This window comes from Gracilinanus agilis, chromosome 3 (genome assembly GCF_016433145.1).
Source record: "Gracilinanus agilis isolate LMUSP501 chromosome 3, AgileGrace, whole genome shotgun sequence".
Lineage (NCBI taxonomy): Eukaryota > Metazoa > Chordata > Mammalia > Didelphimorphia > Didelphidae > Gracilinanus > Gracilinanus agilis.
The window spans coordinates 12,473,364-12,495,157 of record NC_058132.1 but is presented as its reverse complement, the minus strand read 5'-3'; the positions used below and the strand labels follow the sequence as shown (position 1 = coordinate 12,495,157).

At 39.5% G+C, this 21,794-nt stretch overlaps 1 protein-coding gene across 1 annotated transcript in view; it reads left to right on the top strand.

Moving 5' to 3' along the window:
• The window catches only part of LOC123240749 (zinc finger protein 721-like), a 172,653-nt gene that overhangs the window by 8,402 nt on the left and 142,457 nt on the right, over window positions 1-21,794 (top strand). The window contains 1 exon segment of the mRNA XM_044668462.1: window positions 664-740. Coding sequence (XP_044524397.1) covers window positions 664-740 — 77 coding nt within the window.

Below are 21,794 nucleotides of genomic sequence, written 5' to 3'. Positions count from 1 at the left end.
AGCCTCAAGCAGGAATTACCAGAGACAGTGACCTGAACTGCTTCATTGCCTTTGGTGGGCATTAGCTTACCTAGGTGACAAGGTCACACCTGGCACCTATATTTGACTCCACTGCCATCTATGACTTTCATTAGGACTATAATTAATGTGGGCTTAGCCTAGGTTAGTCAGATAGATGGGGAAAACCTGAGACAGAGAGGAAGGAAGAGTAGCCTTAGCTCTGCTAAGGACAGAAGAGATTCTTTGCAGAATCAGATGGTGGGAAAAGGTAGAATTGATTAAGAGTAGGGAATCCTCATCCCACATACCTTACCCTTTCCTAAACAACATTTTATAATAATAAACCTGTTACCTTTTAAGTGAAGTCAGAGTGATTTTTAACTGGCCTAACAGCCATCTTGCTCTCTGAATTTGAGAAGATCATTAGCCTAGACTGGGTTAAGTAAAATCCCAGTCACATTTTATTTACCATCTTACAAAATGTAATGAATGTGGGAAAACCTTTAGGTAGAAGGGGCACCTTACTATCATCAAGAAATTTACAATGGAGAGAAATCCTATAAATGTAATGAATGTGGAAAAGCCTTCAGTCAGAGAGATAGCCTGTGGGAAATCATTCACCTGGAGGGGAGGCTGCTATATGCATCAGAAAATTTGTACCAGAGAGAAATCCTATAAATGTAATGAATGTGGGAAAGCCTTCAGCCAAAAAGGAAACCTTAATATGCATTTGAAAATTCATAGTGGAGAAAAATCATATAAATCTAATGAATGGGGGGAAACCTTCAACCAGAGAGGATGTATTAGTATGCCTCTTAAAGGAGGAAGCCCTATAAATCACATGACTGTAGGAAAGCCTTAAGAAAGAGAGCATATTTCTGTGAGAGAATTAAGCCAGAGAAATTTTCATGATTTTCCAAATTTCCAAATATAGGAAAGACTTCAGCCACAAGACATCTTTCATTTATCTTTAAGTTGAATGCGGGGATTGTTTTTCTTCCAGAGAGGAATAAATTACTGAATACTGTTACAGAATTAGAGTTAAAATATTTAGTTTTAGATGTGACCTGAGAAACCATGTATTCTAGTCTCTGGTCTTACAGATGATGGGGCTTTTGATCAAAGAAGCACAAAAGATCAATTTGAGTCTCTAGGTCAGAGTTCAATGGGTCTATCATCTCCTTCCTGCAATCTTCATCTTACTAAAATGGCAGCTCACATTAGCAAGTTAGCTGCTTTTATCAAACTGTGGACTGACAACTTGTCTTCCTCTAAAGCCCCTGGGTCTCTTCCTAGCCAAACTAGATAGCAAAGAGCTATCTAGATACACCTCCCTCATCACTTTGAGATTGATTTTTTTAATCCCAACTCAACCATCTATGACTTCTGTAGTCCTACTAGTTTTGTGTCACATGTATATTTGATAAGGATACAGGCTCTCTACCTTTATCCTGCATATGGGTACAAACAACAAAAGCTCTTTATGGCCAGGGGCTATTTTTCTTTTGTCTTAGGACCATGGATTCAAATGGGATCTCAATGATGTCTAGTCCAGCCTCCTCCCCTAACTAATGAGGTACTGAGGCCCAGAAGGATTAAGTGCCTTACAGTTACACAGGCAGCAGAACCATAATTTGAATGCAGGTCTTCTGACTCCAAAGACAGTGTTGTTCTTTCCATTGTACCATCAACGTAAGTGATTAAGAGTTATTTGTTGAATGATGTAATGTTAAATAATAGTCACCGATCCCTAGGAAACTCCACTGAAAATCTGCCTTCTTGAAATAGAACAATTAAATCCTTACTAATAGCTAGAATTTATGTGTCATTTTAAGGTTTGCAAAGCACTTTACATATATTTCACTTGAACCTTGCAACAACCCTGGGACATATGTATTATTATTCCCATTTTGTAAGTGAGGAAATTGAGGCAGGCAGTGCTTAAGTAGTTTAGCTATGATCACACACTAAATGTCTGAGACTGGATTTGAACCCAGATTTCCCTGTCTCCAGGACTCTTTATCTGCTGTGTTACTAGTTGCCTTTTGAGGCTGATCATTCCAACATCAAATTCCAACATCTATTTGTATTATCATCTAGTCTTAATATCTCCATCATTTCCATAAAAATGGCACGAAAAAGGTTTTACTCTAATCTTGATTAACTCTAGCATTCTGCTTATTCCTCAGTTTAATAACTTCTTTTAAAGGATGTAAGATTGGGCTGCCATGACTTGTTGCACTTTCTTTTCTGAATGTTTACTATCTTATTAGTGATATATTTTTTAAAATTTTCTTATTTCTCTGAGACAGAAAGGCAAGGTCTAGGTAAATGGGGTTATGTGATTTGCCCAAGATCACACAACTGGGAAGTGTTTGAAACCAGATTTGAACTGAGATTCTCCTGATTCCAGGCCTGACACTCTACTATGCCACAGAGCTGCCCATTTATGATACATTTTATCATTTTAAAAGATAGTTTTTATTCTCCAGTCCTCTAGTTCTTATATTATCTTGAATCTTTCAAATATCATGTTAGTTCTTTTTTTAATTAAAATTTTTTTACAAGCATTCAATATGTCTTCTATTATCTCCTCATTTGAACAAAAAAGGAAAGGAAAAAAGAAAACCCTCAGATTGAACAAAAGAATTTCCATATTTCTGTGTTCAAAAAATATGTCTTATACTGTATTTTAAGTCCATTGCCTCCCTCATAGGAGGTAGGGAGTAATTCCTATTCAGTCATCTGCATTTATGGTTTATTATTACATTAATCAAAATTCTGAAGGCTTTATTCAAAGTTATTTTTCTCTATAATATTGTTTAAATGTATAAATTGTTTTGGTTCTCACTTCACACTCCATCTATTTGTAGAGGTCTTCCCAGTTTCCTCTGAAAGTATCCATTTTGTCATTTCTTAGAATGTGATAAAAATAACAATAATTATGACAGCAGGTATTATATAGCACTTTAAGTTTTGCAGACTGCTTTATGCATGTGTTTTCCTTTGGTCCTCACAACAACGTATGGGTTGTTATAGCTACTGTTATTCCCATTTTATAGAAAAAGAAATAATTGTTGAGAGAGTAAATGACTTGTCCAAGTTCTCATCTCTAGTGTGTCTGAAGCAAGATTTGAATTCAGCTATTATTGACTCCAAGTCTAGCACTCTATCCATTGCCAACAATATAAATTAAATCACTAATTTTTTTTAGCCATGCCATAGTGGTTTGGACACCCTCTTCGTTTCTAGTTTTTGGCTACTTTAAATATTTCTATACTTATAGGTTCTTTTCCTCTTTTATTTCTTTGGGGATATTGACCTAGTTGTGGTATATTTCAGGATCAGACAGTATATACAATTTAGTGACTTTGGGCCCAGAGTTCTGTTTTGTTTTCCAGAATTAGTGTACCTACTTTCCCAAATCCCTTCCAATTCTTTTGATCTTTTTGTCAATTTGATGGATGTAAAATGGAACCTCAGAACTACTTTAATTCGTATTTCTCTAATTATTAATGATTTGGAGCATTTTTATTTATTTTTATTTATTTATTTTTTAATTTTAAACCCTTAACTTCTGTGTATTGACTTATAGGTGGAAGAGTGGTAAGGGTAGGCAATGGGGGTCAAGTGACTTGCCCAGGGTCACACAGCTGGGAAGTGTCTGAGGCCGGATTTGAACCTAGGACCTCCCGTCTCTAGGCCTGGCTCTCAATCCACTGAGCTACCCAGCTGCCCCCTGGAGCATTTTTATAAGATGATTGATAGCTGAGATTTCTTCCCTTGAAAAGTGACTTTTCATATTTGACCATTTATCTATTGGGGAATTCACTTTTGTTTCCATACCTGAGGGTGAAGTTCACCTGGGTGAGGGGACTAATTCATCAAAGGATGATTGATGACCGTTACTATCCACTTATGTATTTTTTTTATTTTTCCAGATTTAAAAAATATCAAATAAAATGTGCATTTTCATGTAAAAGAATAACAAAAAAGGATCGTACATAAAACTGGAACTAATATATACTGATTTTCTTTTAAAATATGTAATAAATTCTACACATAACTTAAAAATGCTCTGCTTTTCTGAGATTAATTTTGGTCATCTGTTGTGATCTATAAAATTTTTTTAAAAAGGAAGAAAAACTTTGATGACCAGTAAACAATGTAAAGGCCCCTCAATGGAATGACAGGATGAAATAGAACAAGGGCTAGAAATCCTAGGCTTCAACACCACTGTTTAGAAGATTCCCAGACTGTAACAATCTGGTCCATGTAGTAAGGGATATAAAATACTTCCAGTTCATCATGTCCCCCTATATAAACTGGGGTTGATAAACAGCATCAACACCAGGGTTGTACTGTAGGTAACGACACTTCCTACCCAATCACTCATCACCAGCCTGGGTAAGCTAAGTTATCAACCAGTATCACCATTGTGCCCTGTGACCCACCAGCCAAAACCTTTCTGCCCCTCCATTATTCCCCACCAAGATTTGCTTCTAATTTTCGACCCTTTGCCGCCAGGCCTTAGCTACCTCACTTCCTAGTTTTCTAGAACATCCATCTTGTGGATCTTTTCACATGGGAAAAAGGGAACATCTTTCCTCTATGTTGACCCCTTTGGGGATTTTCTTGCTGAAGACACTAGAGTGGTTTACTGTTTCCTTCAGCTTATTTTACTGATGATGAAACAGGAAAACAAGGTTGATTAACTTGCCCAGGGTCACATAGCTAGTAATTATCTGAAGCCAGATTTGAACTCAGGAAGAGGAGTCTTTTTGATTAGGGACCTGGCATTCTATACTCTGCCATATTGCTTGGTACAGTGTTGCTATGTGTACAGTGTTCCAGTTCTGCTCACTTTGCATCATTTCATATAAGCCTTTCTAGGTCTTTCTGAAAGCATCTTCCTCATCATTTCTTACAGCACAATAGTAATCTATCATAATCATATACCAGAACTTCTTCAACCATTTCCCAATTGATAGGCATCTTCTCAATTTCCAAATCTTTGCTACCACAAAAAGAGCTGCTAGAAATATTTCCGCACAAATAAATATGTATATATTTTAAATCTCTTTGGGATACAGACCTAGTAGTGGTATTACTGGGTCAAAGAGTAATCACAAATTTATAGCTCTTTGGGCATAATTCCAAATTGTTCTCCAGAATCACTGGATCAGGGCACACCTCCACTAATAGTGCATTAGTGTTCCAGTTTTCCTACATCTACTCCAACATTTATTATTTTCCTTTTCTGCCATATTAGCCAATCTGATAGGTGTTAGGTGGTACCTCAGAATTGTTTTAATTTGCATTTCTCTAATCAGTAGTGATTTGGAGCATTTTTTTCATATGACAATGGATAGCTTTGATTTATCCCTTGACCATTTATCAATTTATCAATTTGACTCAGTTTCTCTACATATTTAGGAAATGAGGTCTTTATCAAAGTCCTGCTATAAAAAATATTCCCATATTTGTGCTTCCCTTCTGGGTTGAATTGGTTTTGTTTGTGCAAAACTTTTAAATTTAATATAATCCAAATTATCCATTTTATGATCTCTATGTCTTGCTTGATCATAAATTCTTCCCTTCTCCATAGATCTGACAGGCAAACTAATTTCTATGTCTGAATCATGTACCCATTTTGACCATATCTTGGTATAGGATGTGAGATGTTGGTCTATACTTAATTTCTGCCATACTGTTTTCCAGTTTTCCCAGTGGTTTTTGTTAGATAGTGAGTTCTTATTCCAAAAGTTTGGCTCTTTGGGTTTGTCAAACGCTTGATTACTATGGTCATTTACTACTATGTATTGTATACCTAATCTATTCCATTGATCTGCCCTTGTATTTCTTAGCCAGTAGAAGAGGAAATCATATTTAAGACTTAATCCTCTCAGAGGACAAAGGCTTAGGACATTAATGGAGCTTCATGGTGGTATAAGTATAAAAATGCCAAGGACTTATTAGGTTTCCCTTAGGCTTTTGACTAACATACCGAGGACATTGAGGCAGGGAAACTACTTTCAACTGGGTTAGTGGTACATCTTTGCTGGATATTCTTCCGCTTCTCCTAACTGTTTGATTACAAGTACCTTGTTTCATTCCAATTCATAAATCCATATAAACAATCATTTGTTTTTCTTTTGTGTTTCTGCTCCCATAGTTCTTTCTCTCCATCTGGATAGCATTCTTTCTCATACCTAACCTCAGGATTGTCTTGTATCATTGCATTGCCACTAGTAGCAAAGTCCATTACATTTGATCATTCCACAATGTTTCAGTTTCTGTGTACAATGTTCTCTTGGTTCTGCTCACTTCACTCCCATATAGAAATCAAGCAGTTCATCATTCCTTATAGCACAGTAGTATTCTATCACCATCTTATACCACAATTTGTTCAGCCATTCCCCAATCAAGGGACACCCCCTCATTTTCCAAATTTTTGCCACCACAAATCGTGCAACTATAAATATTTTTGTCCAAACATTTTTAATTACCTTTTTGGGGTTCAAACATAGTAGTGGTAATGCTGGATCAAAGGACATGCATTCTGAAAACCAGTACGTGACCAAGAATAGTTATTGAGGATAGTTTACTGACTCCTAGTGAAAAGAAAAGAAAACCTAGGACTGAACCTTGGGGGACACCCATGGTTAGTGGGTGTAATCTGGAGGAAGATCCACAAAAGGCAATGGGAAGGAGCACTCAGGTAGGTAAAAATTGGGAGAGGGTGGCAAAGAAAACATAGAAAGAAGAGAGGAAGTAATCAACAGAGACATTAAGAAACTTAAGGACTGAAAAAAAGGCATTTAGATTTGGTCATTGAAAGGCTATTGGTTGTATTCCCAGCACCCAGCCAATGACGGGCACATGGTAGGAACTTAATAAATTGTACTAATTGTGTTTTTTTCATGTAACTGAGGAACAAAAAAAGGATATTTTTAAAACTTATGCTAATAACAATGGGTAGCATTTACATAGTGCTTTAAGGTTTGCAAAGGGCTTGATGGGTTCTGTAAACTAAGGCTTAGGGGTCAGGTTCACACAGCTAAGGGCCAGGGGCTGCGTTTGAACCCCCCAGTCCTCTCCTAGGGTGTGAAGGCTCCAGGATCCAAGAACCCAAAGAAATGAGGGACAGGGGTCGGCTCGATTTCAGACTCTCCAAATCATTCCACAGGTCTAGATCTCATATTCCCCCTTTATAGAATGATGGCGAAGGGGATCCTCTCGCCACGCCTGGCTTGCCCATGAGCTGCATCCCCAAGAGCCCACTGCAGGTCCCCCTTCCAAGACAGAGACAAATCCTCCACAGACCAGCTGGCGGGGGGGGGGGGGTGTCTCTGGCGCCGATGCTGATTGGCTGGTGTGGAGTCATATCAAAAGGCAGAGTCACGTGGTGGAGCGCCCGGACTTTAGCATAATCAGCCATTGCTCCCCAGCCCTAAACTGGGGGAAAACGGAAGCGGAAATTTGGGTGGAGGCGGGGCATTCTTGGAATCAGTTTCTACGGCATCGGCCTTGGTCTCCTTCCCGGATCCAGGATGGAATCCGCCTTTTCTGGGGCTTCTGGGAAATGTAGTCCAGAGACCCGGCAGGCGTCTGGCAGTTTCCAGCTCTCTGGCCACCCTCTCCCTGACCTCCAGCCCTCACGCCTTCGCCTGGACCCAAATTTAGAGAGCGGGCGTTCATTAAGCACCTGCTCTGTGCCAGGCTCTGTGCCAAAAGCTGGTTTACGAAAAAAGGAAGGGATCTTAGTGGTCTCCCGGGTCCAGGCTCTCCCCTCTCTAGTTCAGCTTCCACTCAGCTGTCAAAGTGATGTTTCTAAAGCTTGGGTCTGACCTGGGCACCTCCCTCCCTGCTCGGGAAGCCTCGGGGGCTCCTTCTCATCTCTAGGTTAAAGGCAAAGGCCTCTGTTTGGCTTTAAAAGCTCTTACTGGGCTCTTCCTTTAAAAGGGAGGGGATGCACCCCTCAGGCTCCAGGGGGCTCCATGGGGCTCCAGGACTCCTATTTCTAACATCAGAATAGTATCCCATCACTTTCACATTTGTTCAGGCATTCCTGAATTGATGGGCACAACCTCTAGTTTCTAGTAATTTCTTTCTAGTAATTTGCCTCTACAAAAAGAGCTTCTATATAATTTTTTTCACTTTTAGAGATTGTTTGCTTAGGAATAATCCTTCTCTTAATTTTCCCTTCCTCTTACTCATTTCTCTGTCTTCTCCCCTTTCTTTTCCTTTTCCCTGTTTAGTAAGATGTATTTCTGTACTCAAATCTGTATATATGTATTCTTCCCTTCTTTGATCAGTTCAGATGAGAATGGGGTTCAAGTGTCAGTGAAATAGATTCATTCATCAATCTGAATAGATTAATTTATTAATCAAGAATCTGCTTTCCCAAGAGAAAGCCAGGCACACCTGTGAGAAAACTCAGAGGTAAGAACCCAGAATAATATATGGTTGATGTATGTAAGGAAATAACTCCATACTAACAATGGAGAGCTAAATATAGTATAAGGTTAAATAGAATACACAGTGATATTGAACATCCTGCATGCAAATGCTAATAGCACATCTGGCTTCTGTAAGATAAGGCTGGCTTGCTTTTGTCAATAAAGAAATATATCATTAAACCTTATGAGGAAAGGTATTCATAGTATTGTTTAAGCTTACCTTGCATCTTGCTTATTTATGTAACCCTAAACAACTGCCTGTAACTTCAGCTGAGTGTGTCTTTTACTAGGAAAGACTGCCCTGGCCAGTGTCTTCATTAATTAATCAATAGATAAATAAATAAATATTGGTTCCATTAAATTGAACTTCTGGGTGTCTGGACTCGTTTTATGAAGTGCCCCATTTCATCAGCTGCTCCCCCCACCTCTTTCCTCCTTATTTGTATAGACATACTTACATGGCGAATTACTAAGAAAAACTAAGAATTAGGAACTCTTATTAGTATAAAGATAAACTATGATTCTAGAGGACAAGCTACTGACCTCCTAATAGAGAAGTGAAGGATTCAGGTTCAGAATGAGATAAATTTTGAGGGCCATGGTCAAAGTAGAAATTTGTTTTCATTGACTATGCATGTTTGCTACAGGGGCTTTGTTTTTCTTTAGTTCTTAAATGCTAGGGGTAAGGAAAGGGATTAGACTAGGAGAGTGAGAAGGAGTTTGACCATCTTAAAATATATATTGTTTAAACATAGATTTTTATATTAATTACTTGTTTATTTGGGTATATAATTTATGGTTTTGGTATTATAAAATTATTTTCTTACAAAAATGAAGAGTATGGAAATGGGTTTTGAGTGATAATACATGTATAGCCCAGTGGAATTGCTTGTCAGCTCTGGGAGGGGAGAAGGAAAAGGGGAGGGAGACAACATGAATCATGTAACTGGGAAAGATGTGTAAATTTGTTATTGGAATATAATAAAGATAAAAATTTTAAAAATAGACTTCACAAAATAGCAGGGAGGAGAGACGAAGGGAAGTGTGTGTGTATACATATTTATGTATATATATGTATATATATACATAAATGTGATGGAATACTATTGTGCTGAACTCAGCATAATGACCAACTAGGACTACAGAGGGCTAATGATGAAATATGCTCCCCACTTCCCAATAGAGAAATAAAGGACTCACAATGCAGAATAAGACAAAGATTTTTTACGATACAGTCAATGTGGAGAGTCGCCTTGATTTACTATATATGCTTATAATGGGTTTTGTTTTTCTTGTGTTCTCAATGGGTGGAGGGAAGAAGTAGAAGGATGAGAAATTGGATCTTGGCTGATTAAAATATGAAAAAAAAAAGAGGTAACAGGAATTTTGATTAAAACAATGAGTAACGATAGTTCTTGAGAACTCAAGATAAAACATTCTGCCCACCTCCTAACAGAAAGTGGCCTCTGAGTGTACTTCAAGATTGTTGTTTGAACATGGCCAATACAAAAATTTGTTTTGAGGGGGCAGCTGGGTAGCTCAGTGGATTGAGAGCCAGGCCTAGAGATGAGAGGTCCTAGGTTCAAATCTGGCCTCAGACACTTCCCAGCTGTGTAACCCTGGGCAAGTCACTTGACCCCCATTGCCTAGCTCTTACCACTCTTCTGTCTTGGAGCCAATACACAGTATTGACTCCAAAATGGAAGGTAAGGGTTTAATTTTTTTAATAGTTTTTATTGTAATACAGGGTAAAATTGGATGATATAAGAACAGCCAATGGGCCTTAGGCAGATGTTGTAGATGGTATATGAAAGGAGGGGTCCTACACCAAAGCTGAATGAGAATTAGATAAACTCTCTCACCAGCAAGGCCAAGACCCCTTTAAGTTCAAGATTGTCTGCCTCTGCCCCTGGGGGTTGGAACCAACTTAATTGGACAGTTAATACAGTTTCCAGGAAGGAGGTTGAGACTTCCTGAAATGAAACTAGCTTGATAAGGCTGGCCAACTAAGGTTATAATTCAGATCTGACTGCTGATGATAAATGCTTGTTGATAAGGTAAAGCAATGGCTTTAAAGATCATTTAAGCTTAAAGATAAAATGGGTTTATTGGTTGTTTGATTGAACTAGGTAAATGGGAGTTGGTAAGTGGGTGGAGGCAAGCTAAATGATCTTGCCTAAATTATGTCACTAAACTATTTTAGAAAACACAGGTTGATCTTTCCTAGGTGCGGAAGTATGAGAAAGCCTTGAGGGCAAATCTCAACTCTGATACAGATAGTTGCTGACCCAGGGCTCTGAAGCCCTGGGTCAGATGCTGAAGACTTGACAGTTGAATAAATCTCTAGTTTATAATGAAGGTTGTTGGGTATGCCAAAGAACTATTGAATTTTGCTAGCAATGGTAGTTGTTCCTACCTACCTAATAGATCTACCAAACCAACCAGACCACCCAGGGGGGCCTAGTTTCCACCTTTCTCCTCCCTAACCCTTGACTTGAGAGCCAGAAGTGAAATCAGGGGTTTGGGTACCCCTTTTTATACTCTCACCTCAACTATCACCCTGGCACTTGGCCTAGGTCCTCTGCCAGGTTCTGTGTTCTAAAGTGGCAACTGCCACCTTGCACCTCCACAAATATGGTTGCTCAATCTGCACATAACATGATGGATTATACTTGTTTGAAACAGGGGATTCATTTTTCTTGATTTCTCAGTGGAGGGCAATGGGATAGAAGAGGTGATCTTTGTTTGAAAGTAAAATAAAAAGTTAATCTAAAGAAAGAAAAAGAAGAAAGAAGAAAATCAAAGGAAAATACATTGACTCTCAAGCTTTGTACTTATCTTCTTTGGAAGTATTTAATAAAAGAGAAAAAAAAAAGATTTAGTGAAAGTAATCTATGGGGACTACTAAGCCTTGATGCTGAAAATTGTATTTATATTAAGGGTCCTGAATTTTTTTGAACAAAAATGTTCTTTTGGAATATATTTGGGGAAATGTATCACTTCTCTACTAGCTCAATGTTTTGTTTTGTTTTTAATAGCCCTTATATTCTGTCTTAGAATTGATACTAAGTATTGTTTCCAAGGTAGAAAAGTGGTAAGGGCTAGGCAATTGGGATTACCCAAGATAATATAGGTAAGAAGTGTCTGAGGTCAAATTTGAATCCAGGACCTCCTGTCCTAATGCTTTTTGGCTGTCTGACTGGATTCACCAAAATTTCAGGATGATTTTTTTTAAACCCTTAACTTCTGTGTATTGACTTATAGGTGGAAGAGTGGTAAGGGTAGGCAATGGGGGTCAAGTGACTTGCCCAGGGTCACACAGCTGGGAAGTGTCTGAGGCCGGATTTGAACCTAGGACCTCCTGTCTCTAGGCCTGGCTCTCAATCCACTGAGCTACCCAGCTGCCCCTCTTCAGGATGATTTTTATAACTGTTTTCTGTGTAGCAAGCCCTCTGGACATCTTCAACTTGTCCTTCTACTCATTGGTTGGATCCCCAGTAGGAAGTCACTAATTTAGGTTCTAGGGCAGTGATAACTAACCTTTTAGAGTCTAACTGCCCAAACTTCACCCTCACATAACATGTGAGCTGCCCCCTTACCCCAGAGAGACAAAGGAGGAAACACTCCCATTGGGCCACTGGGCAGAGGAGTGAGTAATGTGAGAAATGTCCTCAGGTGTGTTGGAGAGGAGGAGAGGGGCAACTCCCTATGGCATGCATGCCATAGGTTTGCCAACATGGTTCTAGGATATACCCATTCCTAAAACTATAGATCATGAGCCCCCATCAAGGAACTTCTCATTAACAGACATCAACTGATACATTTAGCTCAAAGTAAAGGCATTTATAAAGGTGACATAATTAGATCAGTCATTTTGGCCCTCAAATCTGAGGCACACTTTCTTGCCATTATACACACAAACTTGGAGTGTGATGGTATGGAAGTACTCATGTAAGGAACATATGTGACTGCTCATGCTTCTGGTACCTCAGGACCTTAGAATCATTTCTTTTCTTTTCTTTTTTTTAAACCTTTACCATCCATCTTGAAATCAATACTGTGTATTGGTTCCAAGGCAGAAGAGTGGTAAGGGCTAGGCAATGGGTGTTAAGTGACTTGCCCAGGGTCACACAGCTGGGAAGTGTCTGAGGTCAGATTTGAACCTAGGACCTCTTGCCTCCAGGCGTGGCTCTCAATCCACTGAGCTATATACACTGCTTCTCCTCAGACTCTTTTCACTTGTGTGGAGTCTTCAGAAAATTTCTCCTAAGGTTCAAAATCACTGCTAGAGAGATTGCTCATTTGAGCTCCAATGATCTATTTCCCTCTGAAGCTCAATGTTTGATTTCCAAAGCACTCTCTCTCTTGAGTACCTTACTGGCTCTTTGCTGCCAGAGATCAGGCTTTTGAAGCCCCTTCTACCTTTAAGTGACAGATGGATGAAGTGTCCTCTCTAGGAGAATTATTGTTAGATTCCTTGACTAATGTTAGAGGTGGGGTGTTGAAGAAAAAATCTCCTTGTGCTCTCTCAGAAGGGGTGAAGAGCTAGTTCTTCACTGACTACTAGCTGTTCTTTTGACTGCTCTCCATATTTATGTACTACCAAACTGTCAACTGTCTTTAGTTCTTTAAAGCCATACAAGGACACAGACAATTTTTCATCATCTAGTGTCATTCCCTTCTGACTTAATAGGAGTGCCATGTAATTTTTAAAAAGATATTTTATTTTCCCAATTACATGTAATAACAAATCTCCACATACATTTTCTGAAGTTATATGATCCAAATTGTCTTCCTTCCTCCCTTCCCTCTCCCTTCCCAGAGATGGAATATAATTTGATCTGGATTATACATGTAGTATCATGCAAAACATATTTCCATATTGTTCATTGTTGTAAGAGAATACTCATACAAAACCAAAATCCCAGACTAAAAGCCCAAATAAACTAAATTTAAAAATCATATGCTTGGATCTGCATTTGGACTCCAGAAGTTCTTTCTCTGGAAGTGCCACATAGTTTTGATTATTACTGCTCTGAAGTACAGGTAAAGATCTGGCATAGCTGGATTTGGGTTTGTTTCCCCACATTTTTCATCATTCTCCTTGAGATTCTTGGTCTTTTTTGTTTGTCCAATTTAATTGCATTACTTTTTCTTTTTATATGAAATAAGCCTTTAATCATTTCATTGGCATAGTATTGAAGAAGTAAATTAAGTAGTGTAAGAAGTAAATTAAGTTATATTTGTTTGTTCAGTGTTATAATGATAGGACTCTAATGTGGAGTCACTGAGGCTAAGTGGTCCTAATACCCATATATCTTTGTACATAGGCAAAGACAGGCAGGATTGTACTTTTCAATTGTTCTAAACTATGTTAACTGTGTCGGGCAGTTAATGGTCACAACTTCTGATTGGATAAATCTTCTGCTGGGCTGCAGCTACCTTCTGCTGCATCAGTAGCCAACTCAAAACCTCTCCTGATTTCTGGTCCAGTAAAGAAGCTCCTCCTACCTACGCCTCATCCAAGTCTGGCATCAATAGGTACCTACCTCAAATCTTTCCCCACCACAGTTCATCTTCCACTTAACTGTTAAAGTGATTTTCCTAAAGGGCAGGTCTGACCAGGGACAATTAAGTGGTAAAGTGGGTAGAGTGCCAAGCCTGGAGTTAGGAAGACTCATCTTTCTGAGTTCTAATCTGGACTCAGACATTTACTAGCTATCATGTGACCCTGGGCAAGTTATTTACCCTTGTTTGCCTCAGTTTCCTCATCTGTAAAATGAATTGGAGAAAGAAATAGCAAACCATGCCAGTATTTTTGCCCAAATGGGGTCATGAAGAGATAGATATGACCAAAAAACAACTAAACAGGAAGGTCTGACCAGGTCACCCCTCTCCTCCACAAATTCCAGTGGTTCCCCAAAACTTCTGGGATCAAATGCAAAATTCTCTGTTTGGCACTAAAAGTCCTTTATAATCTACTCCTCCCACCCCAACCTTTCCAGTCTTTTTATTGTAATGGGGGGGGGTTACTGAAGAGGGAGAGATGACCAGAAAGATGGCCAGTGATTAGATGTCTTTCAGCTCCCCTCCCAATGGCCCCCTACTACTGTGGCAAACAAGGAGGATTCTCTGAGACTGGTGGTAGTTTGGAGGCAAGAGCTGGCTTCCAGAGGACAGAGGGAACACTGTCCTAAGGGGTTAGATAAATGGGGACCCTGGCCAGTGAAGCACAGGACCCCTACACTCTCAAGCCTCCCCCTATCAGTTCACTCACACCGAAAGAGGTCTGATTTAGTTAGCAGTTCTGACTGTGAACTGCTGACAGCCCCTTCCCCCCTTTATGCCCTTGAGATGGAAATTAAACTTTAACTCCTCCAATCTGACTGCTAAAGTTTATTAAGGTTGAACAGAGAGGCAGGGGAAGATATAGGGCAAAGGAATCAGGAATCTCTATTTGGTCTATTGCCCACAAGGTCCTTCCCTTTTGAGGAGCCAGTTATTTTGGCATCAACTCACAGGTTCTTCTTCCCTTCCCTACTATCATCTAATGTCCCCCGAGGTCCTTCCTTGAGTGGAATCAGGTATTTGGCTTCAACCCACACGTTCTCCTCCCCTTCCCCACTATATCTCTTACTATCCTATGAAATCTTGTTAAGTTTGAGAAAGGTTGGGTCTTTGTAGAGCAAAGTGAAGGATTTGGGGAATTTGAGGGATCCGCTCCCAGTTTGGAGTCCATAATCCCTATGGGACTCAGTGATGTCGGATCTAGGTGTTGTCTTAAGTGATGGTGGGTATCACAGTCTCTTAGAAATGTCTGAATTTTGTCAAAACTCAGATTTTCGTTCTGTGGAAGTCTTCAGCAAGCTTTTCTGCTCCTCTCTCCTCTCTCTCTTCTCCAAATAGCTCCTCCTCTCAGGTTTTTTCCCCCACAATCCTCTGCAGGTCCAACATTCTATTTCAAAAATGTCTCTCTCAGGTCTTGCTTTTTACATTATACCTCATGTCTCTCCATGTGCTCTCGGATTCAAAAACATTCGTCTTGTGGGTATTCCTTTTTTTTTAAAAACTCTTAATTTCCATTTTAGAATTGATAGTAATTCCAGTGCCTTCCCCTGCTGATTATTCCCAATTTACCCCATATAAGCTTGCCTGTACATAGTTGTTTCATATTGTTTCCCCCATAAGAACATGAGCTTTTAAAAATCAGGGAATCTATTGCCTTTGTATCCCTGGGGCTTAGCACAGTGCCTGGCACATAGTAGGTGGTTAATAAATATTTATTGGCTGACTGAATTGTGGAAAATTGACTGTCTTCAGATTTTTTTATTTGATGAGTTATTTGGTCTTGCTGATTTTTTCCAAACTTTTTTTCTTTCTTTCCCCCTCTTTTATGAATGGAATGCCTAAAGGGAGAAAGATACACAGGAAATTTTAGGTAACTGAAAAAAAATATCAGCAAAATATAATTAAAAAAAAGAAAGGTCATCTTGACATCTAAGTAATGAACGATGTAGGGAGAGATGTATAAAGAATAGAAGTCTAATGCAGAGAGAATGATAAAGGCCTAAAACTAGAATTGTGTAGGAGTGAAGAGGAGATGAGGATACCCTCAACCTGATTTAGCCTACCTGCTAAGATGGTTTTACTGGGATGTAATTATTCCACATGCTACTACTTCTTTGAGTCACAAGTGTGTTATGATTAAAAATGATGAGGGCCGCGATCAAAAGGAAGAATAGTATTTTAATAAAAGCCATGCTGATAGAGATAAACTGACCACGCGCCTGTAAGAAAAACCTATTCCAACCTCACCTCAGCCATTTTCCTTCCTCTCTCCTCAAGCTCAGGTAACTAAAGAGAGAGCCCCAAGTCACTTCCCCCTAATTTCAAACAGTCCCTCACCTTGAATACATCATCCAAAACCGGAAACCAATTAGGGATCACGGGAAATGTAGTTCAAAGTATCCCAAGTGATTTTAAATGACACATAACCCCCCTGAGATCCGTTGAAAAAGACTGGTCTTTTTCAGTGGATCTTAAACCAAAAGAAAAGAGGACAAAAGCTAGCCGCATTGACAAAAGCCAATTTTGGGGCAGTACCCCACTGGCATAAGAGTGTCCATTCAAAATAAATGCATTCAGTTCGTTCAACCCCCATAGTTCAGATCAACTGCACCCCAAAGTTCAAATTTCGGTCTTCATGATCCAGTGAAGGCTCTTCAGGCATCTTTTGGTGCCTCCACCAAACAGGTTCGTCATCTGGATTCTGGGGAGATGGCAAAATCCTTATCCTGAAATTACTCTCAAAGAATTTAAACTTTACATTATAGATTATAAAACATACATTTCCTTCTGAGAATTAACATTACCCCCCTGAGTTTACTTCGAAAGGAGTAAAAATTTACTTGCAATATAGATTATAGTTCAGACATTATGATTATAAAAACTTAACACACACACCCCCTTCGTGGTCGCCAAACTGTTATGATTAAAAATAATGAGGGCCGCGATCAAAAGGAAGAATAGTATTTTAATACAAGCCATGCTGATAGAGATAAACTGACCACGCGCCTGTAAGAAAAACCTATTCCAACCTCACCTCAGCCATTTTCCTTCCTCTCTCCTCAAGCTCAGGTAACTAAAGAGAGAGCCCCAAGTCACTTCCCCCTAATTTCAAACAGTCCCTCACCTTGAATACATCATCCAAAACTGGAAACCCATTAGGGATCACGGGAAATGTAGTTCCAAGTATCCCAAGTGATTTTAAATGACACAAGTGAGAGTAGGATGAAAGATGGACACCAAAGGTGGATAAGCAACCCTGGAAAGAATTGAGCAATAGGGATAGAAACAAAAGATTCAGGAACTGATCGGATATATAAGATAGATACAAGAGAATTTAAAAAATGACACCAAGTTGAACATGTGAACTGGTCCAACACTTCTGGAAAACAATTTATAACTATGCTCCAAAGCAGTGATGGGCAACCTTTTGAGCTTGGTGTGTCAAAATTTGCCCAAAAAATGAGCATAATTCAGGTGGTGTGTCACTTCGAGAAAAAAAACATAATTTCATGATATTTATAGTTTAAATAACAAAAATTATATAATTGTAATATATAACCATATTTAATAAAACAAAATAGCTAAATTAATATAGGTAGAATTGTCATTTATAGTGCACAGTGTCTATACTACTGTTGTGAGGAAGATTTATTTAGCAGTTTATGTAGCAATAGTTTATATGGACCTACCAGGAAGGACTGGAGCATTCCAAGATGGAATGAAGGAGCAGGAAGTAGCTTGTGCCCTGAGAGAGACTCCATTAGTGGTTGGCAAAACCTGTTGCTAGGCCTGGGAGATCTCAGAGTTAAGGACACCCTGCATCCTGATTTCCCTGGGATCCTGAGTGGTGGTGGTTTCTAGCAAGTGGACAAGACCTACAGAGCAGCACCAAGTGGAGGAGGAGTTTGGGACCTGGTGGACAGCATCTCAAGCACACTCTCTCTACTTGGGTACCTTGGACCACCTTGGCTTTTGGCATCCTGTGATCATCTGTGGATTACCGTGAGAACCCTCAAAGCCACCCTCAGGCCCTTTAGCTGTGCTGGCCAAATCTGGCTGGAACCAGGTTTGGAGGAGCCTTCCTTGTGACTCCAGTACTGCTCCTTTGGTTCCTGCCTGGCTTAGGTCAATTAGATTTAGAGTAAACAAGTCCTCCCCTTAACCCTGTGTTTTGCCCTTTAGGTTTTCTGGTGTAGAATCCCCTATCCCATCTTTTATTTAGTTACTCATAATAAAACTGTTAAAAACTTTTATCTTTGCCTGCTGGTTCCATAGACCCTGGCCTAGTGGTGAGCTGGGTGTCCGTTGGCCTAACTGCCATTCTTGACAGTTAACAACAGCTTGGCAGTGAATCTTGGTCTCCCTATTATTAATATGAAAAATGATAAAGGCTGGTATAGATATAAATATTAGTATTTTAATTAAAGCCATGCTGATAGATAAAATCATTAGACCACGCGCTTGTAAGCATTCAAAACTGCCGCCTCCATTACTGTCTCCTGTTTCCTGGAAGCGCCTACTCGCAAAAAAGAGACCACTTCCTCCTAACCCAGGAGATTTAAACCCTTCCCTGCGTCAAGATGTAAGCCTTCCCAAGCCCAAAAAACGGAAACGGAAACCCGTTGGACCGCGGGAAATGTAGTTTGATACATTTCCCAAATTTCACTTTTACACTATCCTGGTTGGTCCTGTCTCTCCTTCAATCCAGTGTGTGTACCCACAACCATTTAGATTATATTTTAACATCCCTGATGCCCCATCTCTTTTACATTATACTATAGCAAATGTTTCATCCTAAACATGTGGCCCCATATTCTCTGTATGTGGCTGTGTGTCATTGAAAATGGCTACATGTGTCAGTGCTGACATGCATGTCATAGGTTTGCCATCACCGCCCCAAAAGCTATTAAAGTTTGCACACCCTTTGACCAAAAATGTTGTTCACTCTTCATTTTCTAAGAGGAGCAGTGATATCATGGAATGTCTTGATTTGCATGTGAACTGGATTTAAGTGAGGTCAGAGATGCACAAAGTCATCAGCCTCACCCTCTCTCCCAGAGTCATCAAGTCCAATGGTAAGACAAAAGCAAGACAACTAGTGATGGCGTGGAATGCAGTGAATGACCTTAGCATCTTCAATGTCTGATCAAGCTCTAAGCACGCCACGTCACTTGCTTTAGCCACCTTCAAGGCTTTGGAACAAATTGTTCTCATCCTCCCCTTCTGGCAAGGGAAGTCTTCCTATGCTTGGGGTAGACATCTCCCTAACTCACTGACAGGTTCAAGGTTCTATCAGTTACTCTCAACGTGATTTAGCCTACCAGCCAAGATGGTTTTACTGGACTATGGCCACTTTACATGCTATAGTTTTTTGGAGCCACAAGTGAGAGTTGGATGAAAGATGGATGAGCACCTCTGAAAAGGGCTGGGCATTCCTCACACACCAGAGGTGCTGGTCCTCCCAGAACACTCTATGCATCAAGAAATACCACTACTAGATCTATACTCCAAAGAGATCAGAGAAAGAGTTAGATAAGGACTCCTACATATAAAATGTTTATAGCGGCTCTGTTTGCAGGAGCAAAGGATTGGAAACTGTGGAGGTTCCCATAAACAGGGGAACAACGAACAAGTTATGGCATATGTATGTAAGGAAATACTATTGCTCAAATAATGAAGGAGATGGTTTCAGAGAAACCTAGGAAGAGTTATATGAATCGATATAGACTGAAGTGGGCAGAAATGGGAGAATAATTTATACAATACCAATATTGCACTGAACTGTTCTCTAACCTTGAAGGGTCATGGTTCCCAAGGTTGTATTTTTTTCAGTGTATCTAGTTTGTCCTCAATGGATTTCTCAGTTATCTTTATGGATTCTAGATTTTAACACTTTTTGAAGTCAACAGAATCGGGGGAGGGAGGATACTCTCTTCTTACCTCCAATTCCTCATCTGGAGTCCTTCATTAGTTGATTTTCCATACACATCCCCAACCAACTGGCCCACTGTTGGAATTCTAAACAAGCATGCTATGTTATATCTAGACCTAGAAGTATGTCTGATTCAGCCATTCACAAGGTACTTTCACCCAATCACCCTGTCAAGCATTCAGTTAGATTTCAAAATGATTAAGGACTTATTCTCACCGAGTTTACCTTTGGTTCATCTTCTCTGATTAGATTAACTAGGTTGGAGATAGAAAAAGTTGAAAAGGGGACTAGAAACAAATAGGATGTTTTCATTTTTATTGAAAGAAAGCCCCAGGGTGCCAGAGCAGGGGCCAGGGAAGTCACAAAAAGAAGCACCAACTAGTGCATTCATGGCAGTGCACAGCTGGGGACATTTCAAGTTCCAAAAGTCCCTAGTACTCTATCCTGAAATATCATAATAATAGGACTTACAGATACAGAGCTTTAAACATCAAAGATCCAAGGGGATCATGGAAACATCTGTAATAAACAAGAAGAAAGTATAAAATATGACACTTTAAAAGGCAAAAGAGAGAGGCTTCCAATCAAGAATAACTGCAAAATGGTATAATTCTGTTTAAAAAAAAGATCTTTAATAAAGGATTTTAAAGTATTTCTGATGAATAGCTCAGAGCTAAGTGTGAACTTTGAATTGCAAATGGAAGAGACAAGAGAAACCTAAAAAGTTAAACTTATTAGAGCAAATGTTAAGGGCTATATGATTATATACTAACATCCTAATAGGGAGGAAAAAAATCAAAGTATTGGAACCATCTGGTATGTGCTCCCTGTGCCCCCTTCTTTGTCACCTCCTATCATTCTAATGCCATCTACCACAATTTCCTCCTTCACTCCTATTTCACACGATGAGATAGCCTTACTTCTTAGTAAGGCCAATCCCTCTACTTGTTCAAGTGATACCATTATTCCATCCTATCTCCTCCAAAAAAATTGCCCCATGTGTTGTACCTATTCTATTGCTTATTTTCAGTCTCTCCCTGTTACTTCCCCATTGCCCACAAATGTGCCCTTATCTCTCCCACCCTCATATAGCTTCTGATATCATCATTCCACCAAAACTAGTCTCTCCTAAGTTACCAATGATTTCTTAATTACCAAATATAATGACTTTTTCCTATTCCTTATCCTTATTGACTTCTCTATGCCTCTAACACTTTCTCCTTGATACTTTCCTCTTTCTAGGTTTTCAGGACACTGCTCTCTCTTGGTTCTCCTCCTACCTATCATACTCTTCTTTCTCATATTTCTTTCCTGGATTTTCATGCCTATTAACCATGAGTGTCTCACAGCACTCTGTCATGGGCCCTCTTCTCTTCTCTCTCTACAGCATTTCACTAATAATCTTCTCAGTTCCCATGGATTCAACTATTATTGCAATGATGACAATTCTCAGATCTATCCTGCTGTAACTTCTTTGGAAGTTTGGAGAGGTCTGTCTCCATTGCTCATTAGATACCTCAAACCGGTTGTCTTGTAGATATCTTAAACTTAATATAGCTAAAGCTGAATTCATTATATTTCCCCCTAAATCTTCTCTTTCTATCTCCCTCATTACTTTTTCTTTCTTTCTTTTTTTTTTCCTTTTTTTTTTTTAACCCTTGTACTTCGGTGTATTGTCTCATAGGTGGAAGATTGGTAAGGGTGGGCAATGGGGGTCAAGTGACTTGCCCAGGGTCACACAGCTGGGAAGTGGCTGAGGCCGGGTTTGAACCTAAGACCTCCTGTCTCTAGGCCTGACTCTCACTCCACTGAGCTACCCAGCTGCCCCCATT